At 39.5% G+C, this 15,940-nt stretch overlaps 1 protein-coding gene across 1 annotated transcript in view; it reads right to left on the minus strand.

Annotated features, from left to right (window-relative positions):
- STAG1 (STAG1 cohesin complex component) overlaps window positions 1–15,940 on the minus strand; it is a 331,084-nt gene that overhangs the window by 88,149 nt on the left and 226,995 nt on the right. The window contains exons 14-17 of the mRNA XM_075003885.1: window positions 12,719–12,826; window positions 9,514–9,628; window positions 1,801–1,918; window positions 517–620 (exon numbers count right to left, since the gene is read on the minus strand). Coding sequence (XP_074859986.1) covers window positions 517–620; window positions 1,801–1,918; window positions 9,514–9,628; window positions 12,719–12,826 — 445 coding nt within the window. The remainder of the gene's footprint in view (window positions 1–516; window positions 621–1,800; window positions 1,919–9,513; window positions 9,629–12,718; window positions 12,827–15,940) is intronic.

The following is a 15,940-nucleotide window of genomic DNA, read 5'->3' on the forward strand; positions in this document are numbered from 1 at the left end:
TGTCTGTTTTATTTTAAATCAGAGAATAAGAATTATTTTTCCATGACAATTTGAAAGAAAGAATCAATCATTTGTCATTTTCAACAAAAGCGTTAAAAAAATGAGATGCCTGGTCTAAAAATATGAAGAAAGCTTCTCAAGATGTAATTTTACAACTACCTAACTTGCTTTAATTTTTTTAATGTTCTTTTGAATTCCCAAGCATGTTCAAATTAATCATTTCCATTACTTTTTTTTTTAAATAAAATCAAGTCAGTACATAATTAGGTGGTTACAAAAGACACATTTCTGTCAACTGTCACAATGGTTCTACAGTACATCAGTATATCATCATAGAATCACTGAGTGTAAGCTTAGAAGGGACTTTCACATCATCTAATCCAACCAATCATATCTTGACATCACTTAGCCATCCACACATTAAACCCAACCAAGTATCATAATATTCCTACAGCTATCCACATAAACATTTTGTAGTGATCCAAAGGTTTGAATTATCTATTCAGTAAAACTCACTCTCTTGCCAGTCCCCCTGCCCACTGGTGGATGTGCTTCAGCAGCTTGTCGAATGGTACACACCATCAGCTCAATCAGAGCACTCTCTTGTCGGTCAGACATTGCTGAGGAGAAAGAAAAAGAAGGGGATTTGACTAATTGTATTAAAGTAATTGTATATATGGCAATTTTATGGAATGCATCCATAAAATGCAGTAAAGTAAGCAATGGTAAAACTGTCAAGAGTACCTAAGTGACAAAGTAAAGATGCAGAGAGATTCTGAATGAGATTTTTGGAAAGCATCTAGGCCCTGTACACCATTGAGTTAATTAGGAGTTAGGTGCCTACGTGCTTATGAAAATCTAATCAGATGCCTTTGAACATCTGGACCCAAAGTCAGTGTTGAAAATGGCATTTAAGTACTTCTGATACCTCTATCCTGCAGCTAATCTTAGGTTAGGATACAATTTGTGCAGTACCATTACAGAAGAGATTCATAATAATTATTTCATCATTATCAGAAATTCTTGGGTTTAACTTCTAGCTGACCCCAGGAAAACCCCAGTTGTTGTCCTTTAATCTCAGTAGATCCTCTCCACATTGTCTGAGGTCCTCCTCTTATGCATTTTCCTTATGGGTTCCATTTGAGAGCTTGACTGACTACGCTGGATGATGGTTTCCTCAACTATAACATCCACCATAATTCCCTCCTGATTAAATAATATGAACAAAACAGGCATGCATTCTTCTTTCATTCATTGCACTATGCTGAGCAAATGAATTCAGCAGCAAGTTTGTTTCTCCCTCTTTCTTACCGTCTGAATAGTTCTAGATTTAGTTTTCACAATAGCAATATAGCTGTTGCTTATAACCCTATTCAAAACCATATTATCATCACCCATTTTAAAGTGCCCAATAATATGCTAGCCACATCACTGTTCTGATATGAAAACAAGGTGCTGGCCTCTAAATGCAGGCAATTTCAAAATGGAGGAGGCAAAAAAACAGTAAGATGAAAAAGTAGAAATAATGTTATTGTTTCAATTAAATATGAAACAAGATCTGTCTTGGGGAAGCATTAATACAGAATCCGTTTAAAGCACGGACTTCTACTAGAAAATCTGCAATAACCCTCCCAAAAATAAGATTAATGAAAATACAATGTTTATATTTTGCCTATACCTTCTAAATGTAGGACTGGAATCAGACATTCACGTCACAAAGAGTAACAGCGTCTTTAATGAGAATAACTATGGGTATTTTATTACTTCAGTTTAATGCATTTAGCAAAGTGACACAATTACCTTCTTCTCCTTGAACTGGTTCTTCCAGTAGTAATTCTGTCATGCACTCCCAATCCTTCAGTAGCTCTTGAGAGCTCTCCCACAAACTATCCACCAAGTAAGCTGCATGTTCATGTAACTAGAAATAACACAAACATCAATCAAACTTTTTGCTTCAAACAGGGCTTCATCAATTATTACAATGGTTTGAGTGAGGACAGTGCTCCTATATCAATGAGTTTGAAATTAATGTTGAGAAGTCCACTTTCCAACAAAAAGACATGTAACTTCATAACCATGGTGAAAACTTTCATTTATGGAAGGGATAAGTGGAGTGGAGGAAAGAAATGAGGGACTCTTTTCTCACGTAACACTTCGCTTCCAGGTGTCTTCCAGATCACAGCTTATACCATGACATAAGAAGAATCACAGGGTTAGAAAGGACAGCAAGAGTCATCTAGTCTAACTCCCATCAGAATGGGAGTCACAGTCTTCTGTAGAATTAAGGAGTTGTAACAGTGGACAGGTAGAGGAGGAAATGGATATATTGTACCAAAGCATTTATTTATTTACTAACAACTACATAATAGGCATAGGAAATGTCATGTCATCTTAATACAGTATAGTATACCGTTTAAGCATCATTATATAAACTGTAACAATGTAAAATTAAATAGCATTCATTCATCCTAACACTTTGTAACTATACTGATGGAAGTGTAAACTAATGAACTACTATTTAATAACACAGCTCAATAACAGCAACTGGCTCTGGTACATTTATCTAAAAATGTTTAAAAATGTTAGGAGGTAAAGCACTATTTATGGACAAGACATTACCATAAAGATTCTTCACATTATGTGTATATCTGTCCACTTTTGAACACACATATGAAATAAGAACCAAATACCTGTTGCGTATAACTCTGAGATCTGGATACATAATGGATGACACTTTCAAAACTGCTCAGCATTGGCCTAACTCTGACCTCACTGAAAATAATGATAAAATTCTCCTCACCATCTACGGATTCAGAATTAAGCCAATGTTGACTGTTCTTGAAAATACCATCAGAAGGAATTAGCAAGTAATGGTGCTCCCCCCAAATAAAGAAGCTGTAGGTGTTAGAGGTGGCTGATTCACTGTCAGCTTTCACAAGCTGCTATGCTGATGGCTCCTATCAGAGGAGCTGAAATGGGATATGAAAACTCTGATGCTTGTCATAGTTAAAAGGCTAGCTGCACCTCTGATCCCTTCTTCTCTCTCACTGAGTGTACCTCCATAGGTATTCTGTCCTCACACCCTCACCTCTCTGGAGTGGAATCCTTCATTCTCTCACTCCTAAACTGGGTCCTGGACTACAGTATTATATGGATAGATACAGCTAGGTTTGGGAACCTCTGGTTCTTTCCTAGTGAAGTTTGTCGCCAGTGGATAAACCAGAGCAATCAGACAGCCTTTTCACATCTAAATATGGTTTAAATTTCAACAGTAGGTTCAAAGCATAATGTAACAAAAATGGGTTTTACAACAATTAAAAAAAATATGCGCCTCCATCTTATCTAAAGTGACAAGGTAGGTGAGGAAATTCCTGGCAGTCACTCAATAACAAGTAGGGCATCTTCATGTCACCCTCTTATTTTTGAGTCTATTGATGGCTGATCAGCCTGATTCTGGAGCCCCAAGTCTCATTACAGAAAGAGCACGTGTTGGTAGCTGTTGGAGGGGCGTGGAGCAATTTGACACTCTTCTTCTCCTCCTTTCACCTGCACCGCAACAGGACCTCTCAAATTGGGGGAGGTTCTCCCAATTGTCGACTTCACTGCTGCACTTTTTCATTTGTGCTTTCAGCATGTCCTTTTATCACTTCCTCTAGTCCCCAGTGCTCCTCCGTCCTTCCTTCAGCTCATAAAACAGAATCTGTTCTGAGAGGCACTGAACAAACGTCCAAACTGCGTGACCAGTCCAATGAAGTTGTGGATGAATGATAAAGGCTTCGCTGCTGGTCATGTTCAACTCTTCCAGGATGCTAGTGTTTATGCACCTATGCTCCCAAGAGATATTTAGGATTCGCTGGAAGCAGTGTTGATGATATTGTTCAAGTTCCTTCACATGATGCTTCTATGTTGTCCAGGTTTCACTTTCATACAGTAGCACTAGAATAACTAGAATAACCACTGCACAGCATACAAGAAGCTTTGTCAGTTTCCAAACACCCTTTGTTTCAGGTGGGCAAAAGCAGAGCTCGCAGAGCTCAGATGATGCTGGATGTTGGCGTCTGTAGCCAGACAAAGTCTCCCCCTTACAAGCCAGCTTGCTCGCTGCCCCACCCCCACTGAGAAGCACACAGGGCACGGAAACAGCTGCTGACAGCACAGTCTTCGATGCCTCTGATTGAGGCCCAGATGTGCTAGCTCATCGTGACCCTGAGAAACAGAAAGTACAGATAGAAGGCTAACAGGCCAAACTGTCAACAAGAGAGGGGGGGAACCTCAGGAAATCACCTCAGCTGGCATTGATGGATTTGATGCACACACACATATCATCCCAGAAGAGGAAGTCTCCGCCCACACAAAAAGAATGTCCTGTACTCCTAAATTGCTTTTCTCCTGTCTTACAAGTGCAAATTAAGTAAGAATTGCCCTTGTAACAAACTGGCGTCACAAAAGACAGACCAGTACGATCTGGCACCATAGATAAGAATGAGAATACGTAACCAAAAAGGGGTATAAAATGTGGGCCCAGCAGAACTTTAACTTTGAGTGCATTCCACCAACTACCTGCTGGTCGGGTCAGGTGATTGCCTCCCGAGGTCCACAACTGGGGACGCCCAACCTCGTATTCGTCTTTCCGTGGAACTGAGTGACCGATCTGGCTTGGCTACGCTGGTATCGAGAGACGCAGAGAGGGTAAGATATATCCATGCTAGGTCTCCGTTTTTTTGTGCACAGCTAAAGAATTAGAGCTCTGTAACTAGACGTCAGTGTATCAAGGTATCACTGTGTTAGATGGTAACAGATATCTTTGTATTGGATTGTAACGTAACTTGTTAACACCTGTACTTTGCTAGCATATAAGAAGTAGACAATAGCCTTTTGTAACCACACGCTTATAACTGTAGCTTAATGAACTTGTAACCAGTTAAGATCTAAGCCTGACTGCTGTTAACCCTTTTGTCACTGCAACACAGCCGGCACAACAAAAAGAACTTTAACCGTTTGGTTACCACAGCCTGGCCGTAGGTGAGAGTGCTAGGAGCTCCCTGCTCTAACAGTAAAAACCTGGGTTGTTTAGGACCCAGGGGAATACCTCACCGCACATTACTCGGCCACCAGCTAACAGCACCAAAGATGATTTTCATGGAAAGATGACTCTGAAGGCATGGGAAACAGAAGTTACATAGGATTGTCCCATTTGTGAAGATTGGTGGAGCACCTTTGTCTTTTTGATGTTCGGTGTGATGCCGAGATTCTCGTATGCTTTGGTGAAGGTGCTTAAGGTGATCTGAAGGGCTCCAGGAGAAGGAGCAGCAATCATGTTGTCATCTGCACAGTGGAGCTTCATGATCGAGATCACAAAGGTATTGATTTTAGTCTTCAAATCTCCCGAGATAGAAGAGCTTGCCATTCATTCTATAGACCATCTTCACGCCATCTGGAAGCTCCCCATTAATGAGGTGAAGGATCATGGCAATGAAGATGCAGTACAGTATTAGGGTAATGATGCAGCCTTGTTTAACTCCCATTTTGAGCACAAAGGGATCACTTTGGGATCCATTATTGCTCAATATTGTGGCAGTCACATTGTCAGTAAGCACCTTCAAGACACTAATGAATTTTTTGGGATTTGGGATTTTTTGGGATAGCTGAGCTTTGAGAGGATGGTTCACAGGGTGCTACTATTGACTGAGTCAAACGCTTTTGGTTAGGTCAATGAAATTCATATATAAGGCTTGGTTTTGTTCATGACGTTTTTCTTGCACTTGCCCATTGGGAAGATCATGTCCTCTATTCCTTGGAATGGTCGGAAGCCATACCGGGATTCTAGGAGAATTTCTTCTGACGGTGGCAGGGGTCAGTTTGCCAGGATCCAAGCTCAGATTTTTCCTGCCATTGCCAAGAGGAAGATGCCACATAGCTTCCACAGTCTGACTTGTCTCTCTTCTTGAAGAGACTGACAGTGTGTTTTTGAACTCTTGTGGCATTTGAGACTCAGGAAGCGGAGTTGTTTGCGGAGCTCTGACCCACCTTTGCTGAAAACTTTGGAGAGGACATCTAGTCCAGTTGCATTGACCATGATGGAGGGGCAGTTCAAGAGCTCATTAGAGTGCTCCCTACAGCAAGAAGCAATTGTTTCTTTGTCTTTCAAGAGTTGCGTGCCATCCTTTGATCTCAGGGGATTGATTCCATTGTTTCTTGGTTCATAAACAGCTTTGGTGGCATTGAAGAAACTTCTTGTATCGTTGATGCCTGTGAGATGCTGGAGTTCCTGAACGTTCTCAATCCACTACTGTTTTTCCAGAACCCTTGTTTATATGTTGTATTTTTGCCTTGGCCTTGGCATACACTTCTCTCTTTGTTGAGCATTTGATGTCAATTTGCCAGGCCCTAAATGCTCTTCTTTTTGCCCCAAATCTAGCATTCAGTTTCCACATCGATCTCAAACCAGTACTGATGCCTCCTGGGCTGGTAGCCAATGGCTTCTCCACAAGCTCCAATGCTGGCATTTTTCAATTGACACCAGTGTTCTTCCACATCTTCAGGGTGTACTGTCAGTTGCTTCTTTGGAGAGCTATCTGGAAGTCACTTCTTCTGATGGGGTCTTCAAGCATTTTACACTGATCTTTCGTTGGATCAGTTTCCTCTGAGTTCTCTGTTTGGTTACAATTCTAAATGCCATCTTGGACTGAATAAGGCAGTTATCAGTCCAGCAGTTATCAGCACTAATAGTTGCACGGGGGGGAAGGACAGCACACTAATCCCAAGCGTGGACAATGACAAAGTCTAGCATTTCCCAAACTGTTCTGTAGAACACTGGTGTTCCATGTGATGGGAATAAGTGTTCCATGAAAAAAATTGATGCCAGCAATATTTCTCCTGCTAAAATATTAAAAATGAAATTGTGTATCAAAAATACTCAGGTATTTCAATAGTACTTAGATTGTAGGTATATTAATATGTATAACATGTTCAAAATAGTGTAGTTGTTGTTATGCGACTCATACCAAAACAACTAAGAGTCCATTAGGATGGTCTTGTGTTCACAGAAATCATGTGATGTTGCACCTGACGTGAGGATCCAAATCTCAAGCATCATTCCTAATACTGACTGGATTTGTGATCAAAAGATGCAAAAAAAAATTTCCCGTTAAAAAACTGTCAAATGTTAGTTTTATTTTCCAATAGTTTTCTGCCATAGCAAATTTAGAAAAACACAGAATTAAAAATATTTTTCCACACTTAATTTGTTTTGCTTTTCTTTTTCAAAAAAAATTTTTTAAGCTTTGAGGAAGGGCAGTCCTTTTTGGAACAATATTGTCCTTTCTATTTTGGTATAAAAAAACCCCCAGACACTAACCACCCTTCTTTCGGCTGTTATACTGATATTTTGTTTCTGGTTTATATGTAATTTTTATACTTACAGGGTTGCTAACCAACCTCCTATCACAGGGTCTGCAACCAAAACAGCACAAAGAGCCATTTTTTCAAATTCAGTTATAAAATCAATACTTCAAGAGTTGTAACGCATACAAATACGAGACAGCCCTTAAGAAATAACATGGAACCATACTTTTTGTCATGCCTATTTTAACAGCATACGCACAATGATTTGTAACAGTTAGAAAGCTAAGTTACTTCCACATTTAGGCTTTACTCACCTCAGCCCCCAAATTTGGCCCCCATCCTGCAAACCTGCCCCCCCAACTTAACCCTGCTCAGCCCCAAACCATGCCCCTCATGATCCCCAGGTTTAACCTTTTTCAGCACCAAACCACCCCCCATCCCCAGATTTAACCTCTCTCAGCCCTGAACTCCCCTCCCCCATCCCCAGGCTTAACCCCTCTCAGCCCCAAACCACAGCCCCCATCGCCAGGTTTAATCCCTCTCAGCCACAGTGTCCCCCTCAATCCCCAGGTTTAACCTTTCTCAGCCCCAAACTGCACCCCCATCCCCAGGCTTGACCTTTCTCAGTCCAAAATCACCCCCCATATCCAGGCTTAACACCTCGCAGGCCCAAACCCACCCCCCACCAATCCTCAAGCTTAACCCCACTCAGCCCCAAACCTGACCCCCATCTCTAGGATTTACTCACCTTAGCCCTCAGCCCCCAAATCTGTTCCCCCATTCCGTGGACTTCAGCTGACAAGCTCCTCCAGCTACGAACGCTGCTGCTGCTCTTCCTTGCTACTGCTCCCCCACCCTGCCCCTGCGTCCTTCTCAGCAGGGCTGTGTGGCTCCAGCTGGGGCAGACTCGGCAGCCCATCCCCCCAGCTCTCCTGCAGGCTCAGCAGTCTCCCCACCTGAAGCACAGGCAGCTCCCTGCCCTGCCATGCTCAAATAATGGAAATAAATTTAATTGGTTTACTGACCAGATATCTCCCATTACCCTGCCAGCCATGAAACCAATTAAATTTAGTTCCTTTATTTCAGCCATGACAGGGCAGGGAGCTGCAAAAGGAGTAAGTGGCAGCATCACCTGGAGCCACAAGTGAGTCCTTAAAGAGATGCAGGTTGCTAAACACTGTCATATCAGAGGGACATTCATAATTCAGATGATTTTCTCTTGTTATTTTTTGTTCTTTGTAAAATAAAAGACATCTAAAAAACTAACTCTTAAATCAACTTTTGAGTATTACATGCAGCAATTTTTTGGTATGCAGCCCCCTCTCCATCAGCATACATGTGTCCCGTCAATATATTCCAAGCCCAAACATGTTGCGTGGCCAAATTATTCTGGAAAACACTGTCATAGTCTATGAGGTGCCAGTGCTTCGATCGAGGCTGTTGCCATGGGATATTAAATTTGTTTTTCTGGTGGAAGAGGGTGTTCATGATGACCATGAAGCTTCCTATACAAGGTGCAATCTTCCTAAACCCACTAGAAGGCTGCTGCCAGATTCATATTTAAGTCCCCTTTGAGACCAATTCCTGCTGAACAGCTTACAGTGAATTGAACTGACTTTATATGTCTTGTATTTGTTCTCCTGTCACTATATTTTGCCTACTAGTATGTCTCTCTTTAGGTTGGTAGCTCCCTGGAATAGGTATCAAACTTCTTAATGTCCAGAAAGTGACAAGCATTCAATTAGTGTGACCACAATTAAATATATGCTATCAAAGAGTGCCTGGAACAAGCCATGACTCTAATCAGATTTTGGTCTCTTTTGGGACTGGTTAAAATAAAGTTACCCAGAAAAGATGATCACTTGGTTTGTTAAGGCACATTCCACAGACATTCTTTTACAGTTCATTCTGAAATAAGCACCACTCACAAACATGTTCTGGTGAATCACAGCAGACAGAGTGTGGGGAGAGTGGAATTGATTACACTGAAGGTAGGGAAAAGAAAACAAATCCTAAGGAACATATTCATATACATTTACTGACAAGGAGAAAAGGATTCAATGTATATGGAGTCATTATCATTAAACCTGCTCACAAATGCTGATCAATCACGTTCAATAAGTTTTAGGCTTTGTTAAATATATACAACTGGTATCAGAAATAATTTACCTCACTTTCGAGAAAGAACAGAACCAACATCCTAATGAGATTCCCATTTGGACTGTTCCGTCCTCTCCTCTTCGCTAATGCTTCTTCTGCCTGGGGATCATGCCTGCTAAACAGTCTAGAAGTAATTAACAAGAGCTATAATACTTATATTAACTAGCTTTCTTTGCTCAACATTAGGGCTAATATGTTCATTTATAAAAAAATCAATATTTAAATAAAAGCATTTCCCTTTAAAAGAAAAAAAGAAAAATTCCATTTGTTCAGCTCCAAGAGCTAGAAGCACTTCACACAGTGAAAAAAATATGAAAGGTACCAGGTGTAAAATGTTTTTATTATAGCTATCATTTTAAAGACTATTTTGCTGAAAAAAAAAAAAGTTACTGAGACACTACCAATATGAGGATTAACTTAGCTTCCTTTAACAATGGCTTTGTAATCATAAAACGAAATCAAGTATTTAAACAAAATGTTAAGTATGAAGGGAGGCTGGCTTTTGTCTCATCACTGCTCTTTAGTTAATAAAAAATGAGAATAAAAACGAGTTAGAGCCCACCTTTGCATATTTTTAAGTTAATTTTTAGTTAGCTTTTTGCATATTATCTAATTTTGTCCTCCCCCCATCTCCTTCCTTTGCTCATGCATTTAGATATAAATTCAGAAGGAAGGTTGCCAGGAAAAGGAGATAAAAGGGTCTTTACCCTTCACTATCACATAATGCAGCATGTTAGCTTTAAATGGAAGGTCTCTATAAACATTAACTATTCTTGCAATAAAAAACAGCATTAGGAAGATCTGCATTTGGGTGATGGGATAAAAGAACCATGTTACTCTTGGGCATTTGTCATCATAAAATTCCTTTGTCTGGGATCCTCAGAGCAATCAACTAGCCCTTCCTCATGGCTTTCACTGGAAGACTGAAGAAGCTTCTCTCTTCTGAGGGTGACACAGAATTACTAAGATTAGTTAAGACTAGAAGAGACTGTGAGGAACTACAGAAAGAAGGATCTACAAGAAGAGTTGCTGGGAAGTGTCTATATGAAGTTTTTACTTGTGCTAATATAAACATGATATCAATTCACACTGACATCCATTAGCATAAACATATATAAAAGGTACAAAACTGATAGCATCAGGGCACAAGCTAATACCCTGGGGTTAGAAAGAAGTTATGTATAACCATACATTATGAAATTTCTTACACTTCCTCTAAAAATACCAGATACTGACTACTATTAGAAGCTATTGGATTAAATAAACCCCTCTTTTGGTCTAGTATACCAATTTCTATGTTATTCTGTGCTAGAAGACGTCTAGGGAGAGTGAACTGATTGCATGCACTTTTCTGATCCTACCTGGCTCAACAGGGATTTCAAATACAGTCTCCAATACATCACCACACAAATTTTAGGTGTAGCTGTGACAGAAACAGCCACTAAGGCTGGTTAAGAAAGGGTTCCCTATACTGAGTTAGTAACTTCTATCAGGCCTGCCACATTCACTACAATGAAAACATTGCTGTCATAGAACTTATCTATCAAGAATGCTGAGTGAAGTATCACATCAAAGCTTATATCAATCTAAATAATATTGTGAGACATATGTATGGTTGGTGTATAGACAGTCATGCGTACATATTAAAAATACATTGCAATCTATACAACCAGTACAAATTGCAACAGGTTTTTTCCAGACAAGAGAGACAAGATGTCATATTTAAATTAAGCCAACATAATGGAAGTCCCATTTGAAATGTGAAGTCTGGACTCAAAAGCAGGCAGATGGAGATGTTAAACAAATGATGGAGGGCACACCAGAGAAAAAGCATTGTGGAGAAGAGGCTTGTCTGGGGATGCATTTCAAAACAGGCATGATGGTGGTGAAAGATGCATTTTATTTATGGTACCTCTTTTTTTTTTCTAATTTGCATGCACTGTAAACTGCAGAACCAAGCGACATGGCTGTAGTTTTTCCTTCAAGGATGCCTTTACATAAAATAGGATAGGATAACACTTCACTTTAAAAAGAGGTTTTCCACACTGGGAGAAATTTGTGTGTGTTAGACAAAACTAATTTATCTTTCAAATTTTTTCATAGTTTTGCCACATTGTATTATAATATCTTCAGTAATAAATCTATAACATAATTAACTTTGCCATTATCTCTAATGTAGTGAGGTCCTATTATTGAATCTGCAAAATCCATCTACATTCAGAGTAAAAGACAGATACCACAAGTATAGAATCATGGGTTTGGGGCCTGATCAAAGAAATATAGGGTGTTATTGTTGGGGAAACCTTCATATCTTCAAAATGCAAATACCAAAAGGAACACAAAATATCACTGGTGAAGTAAATTGCTGGTTGCATTAACAACATTCTATTAAAATTAATTCTTACAGAAAATGTTTGGGAAAAAAGGCTGTAAAACCTAAATTTAACAACTTTAAAAATGGGGTAAAGTAAATTAATATTGATGACTTCAGAGTTCTAAAATTACTGTTCCACATTCTCAGCCTGTCTAGAGTCTAAGGGAACAACCAGCCCTTTGTATTTGAGTTAGCAGCTCTCTCATGCTATAAAGCAGTGTGAAGGAAAAACTTCTGGACAACTGGCAAAGGTTTCTAGTTACCACTAATTAATTCCATTTTCAAAATGGAAGTAAATGAACACAGAAGTAGTCTTTAAAATTAAAAAATCATGTTAAAATAGCTAACTTTGGAGAAAATTTGCATCCTATTTCAGAGTCAAGTAAATTAAATGCCTTTACAATAATACTTTTATATTGCACAATCACACAGTCGTGTTCACAATTTGTAGCACCAAAAACTACAACAAAAAACCTGGCATAAATTCAAGGGATTTGCACATAAATTAACAAATCTTTAATCTAAATAAGTGCATACAATCATATGTTTGTAATGCTATGTCCTAAAAAAACAGAAATTACTATTTAAACTGCACGACAAAAGAAGCAGTATATAAATCCTGATTTATTAAAGCACTTAAGGAGGTGTTTAACTTTAGGCTTGCTAATACTCCTTTTCAAAGTCTGTGCTTAAAAAGTTAAGCCTGTGGGTTAAGTGCTTTTCTGAATCAGGCTATACTTCCTATATATCACCCTGGCTCTTCTAGACCTCACTAGGCATTTCTGCTCTCTGAACACAATCATGAATCTGCTTTTCATACCACGATCAGAGATAGCTTACTTTTTGTGAAGGAACTCTCCAGCTGCTACTGCAACCGGCCGGTGTGCTGAATACACCAAGTGATAAACATTTTCACAGTCTTCATTGGACAGAGCTTCTTCACTTCCACTGAAAAAGTCAGAAAGTAACACCTGAACCAAAACAAATGTTTAATTTCAGTTCCACCACCTCCCATAAGCTGCTTCAATGACAGACAGTCTATATAAATACAGGGCTACCTGGGCTGCGTCTAAACCCCATATAAATCAATGGAGCATTAACGTCAGTGGGCTTTGGATTAGACCTCCAAAATATTTAAACAATTCACCACTGATATAAAACACCTTTAAAGTGGCTGTTTCTTACAAATGTAGTATATTAGGAAACAGTTAAACATTTATTTTAAATTTGAATGGCAACTTTTTTATCCTTAATTACTTTCCAATATTTTAAAATGGTTTTTTGAAAAAAATCTAAACCTTTCTGCTTCTATTTACAAAAATATCTTCAGAATTCACAAAATTAATTACAGGTAATCCACTAGTTCAGAGTGAGGCAATGCTGTACACTTGGACATTCATTTCCCAGAAAAATTTTTTTGGGCTGAGATGCCACCTGCATAGACCCAGCCAAAGAAAAATTGTTTTTGGGATGTGGGTGCAAAATCCATTTAACCTTTGAATCAATCATGGGGGAAAAAAAGGTTAAACTTAAAACCCAAAACATGATCTAGTCACAATACCTTCTGCACGAATATAAAACTCTTAACAGGGTCTCCTTTTTGAACTGTCCCTTCTGCACTACTGGGGGGATGCCGTAAATTGCCAGCTGAGAATTCCTTGGCAGTGGGAAGAGGGGCAGCCAATGTGTACTTCCCCCATATAATCAGGTATAGGAATGGGGTGGACCTCTTGCTTTGTCAATCCTTAATTGATTATCTGGGGTATAAATTATCTTTTGACATTGACAAAATTGTTGACAATCCATAGAGCATAAGGCTAAAAGAGAACATAAGTTCATCTAAGTTCTTACATTAGAATTTGTGGTGGCCTCAGAATGTGACCTCCAACTCTTGTGGGTGGCTATTATGATAAATTTTTCTAAAATATTTACTAACTTTGGGGAAAAAGCCAAAAGTGTACATATACACATCCAAATCACTGTAATTTATTTATGCAGGGTTTGGTTGCTTGGTTGTTTTTGCACCATCAATAATAAGAATGACCTACAGTTTTCTTTATTCTTTCCTTAGCCTAAAAAGAAGAGAAATACAAATAAGATGCTTTGCATGTTCTTGTCTTTGTTGTCTTTTATAATTTTTGTTGTTTTTTTCCCCCCACGCTTTCTAGCATTGTGGTAGGGTCTTAGAGCTTGTATTCCACCCCAAGCTTGGAAATCCACAAAGCAATGAAACAGCCCTGTAGCCTGAGCCCCACAACAACAATATGGCTGGCACAGGGCAGTGATGAGTCTTCCTTTGCTGTGTAGACATGCCCTCAGTATGTCTGTTCAGCCCTCATAACTGCTTATCAACCAACCAATCTTTGCGCCAGTTACGTATTTATAAGTACTAATAATAAGCCAACTGCCAGATTAGAGAAGAAACATGGAATAGAATACTGATCTTTCCTGAATCCCACTATAAAACCCCTCATTCAATGAAGATTTAGTGTTAACTATTTTTTTTTTATAAAACAAAAAAGCAGTCGTGTACAACTTTAAAGGTGGGGTAGACACACTTCAGAATTGAAGACAGTGCTGTACCGGAAATGCTACTTAAAGTGAATTGGCATGATGGTTTTATAAGAGAGAGATACAAACAAAACAAAATTGAAATGAAAACTGACATTAGGTACACAGGACAGAAGGGAGGGTGAAGGTAGGGGAGGAGAGAAAATTATATACTGAAAGGGTGAATTAAGTTGAGTCACTGCCTGAGATCACTACAAATATCAAAGATGGGGAAGCTAATTGTTATCTCTCCTGAGGCTAAGGCACAAAGTACCGAATTTGAGCATGAGCTATGGCTCACATTTCTCTTTGTAATCTGGTGATAAAGTCTCTTTGTTGTAAAATGCATATTCTCAGGTCTCAGTATGGCTCACTCTGCTAAAATGCTTACTGACAGGTTTATGTGTATTCAAATTCCTAATGTCTGCTTCGTGTCCATTCATTTGGTGAAGTGATTGTCCAATCTGGCCAATATGCATAGCAGAGGGGCATTGCTAGCACATGATGGCATATAAAACATTGGTGGAGTTACAGGAGCATGAACCCCTGATCCTGTAAGTGATGTGGTTAGGTCCATTTATGGTGTCTCTAGAATAAATATGTGGACAAAGTTGGCAATGGGGTTTGTTGCAAGGAAGAGTTCCAGGATTAGTATTTCTGTGGTATGATCTGTAATTGCTCGTGAGAATCTTCCTGAGGTTAGATGGTTGTCCCTAGGAGAGAGCAGGCCTGTCAGAGTGTGGCATCATGTTTCAGTATAGGTTGTAAATAAGGCCCTGCAGGGGTTTGAGCTGAGGGTTACAGGTAATGACAAGTAGTGTTCTACTACTGACATTCTTGAGCCTATCTTGAAGTAGTTACAGATCTCTCTCTCTCTCTCAGAGCTGGAACAGACCTTCAGAGGTCATCAATTCCAGTCCCCTGCCCTCACAACAGGACCCACCACCATCCCTCTCAGATTTTTTTTTAAATCTATTTGCCCCAGACCCCTAAATGGCCTCCTCAAGGACTGAGCTCACAACCCTGGGTTTAGCAGACTAATGCTCAAACCACTGAGCTGTCCCTCCCCTCCAGCTGGTTTCTGGGTATTTGTACGGCTGGGTCAATCTGGTTTCTTACCTATCCTGGTGAATAATTAAATTTTTACAAATGCTTGATAGGCATCTTGAAATTTTTGGTCTCTGTCAGTAGGACTGGAGGAGATGTGGTTGTATCTAGGGCTTGACTATAAATGATGGATCACATGGTGTGTCCTGAATGGAAGATGGAGGCATGTGGGTAAGTGTAGCAGTCAGTGCGTTTCCAATCGGAGTGACAAGTATCAGAGAGGCAGCCGTGTTAGTATCTTCAAGAACAACAAGGAGTCCTGTGGCACCTTATAGACTAACAGATATTTTGAAGCATAAGCTTTCGTGGGCAAAGACCATCTGATGAAGCGGGTCTTTGCCCACAAAAGCTTATGCTCCAAAATATCTGTTAGTCTATAAGGTGCCACAGGACTTCTTGTTGTTC

Source organism: Carettochelys insculpta, chromosome 10 (assembly GCF_033958435.1).
Source record: "Carettochelys insculpta isolate YL-2023 chromosome 10, ASM3395843v1, whole genome shotgun sequence".
NCBI lineage: Eukaryota > Metazoa > Chordata > Testudines > Carettochelyidae > Carettochelys > Carettochelys insculpta.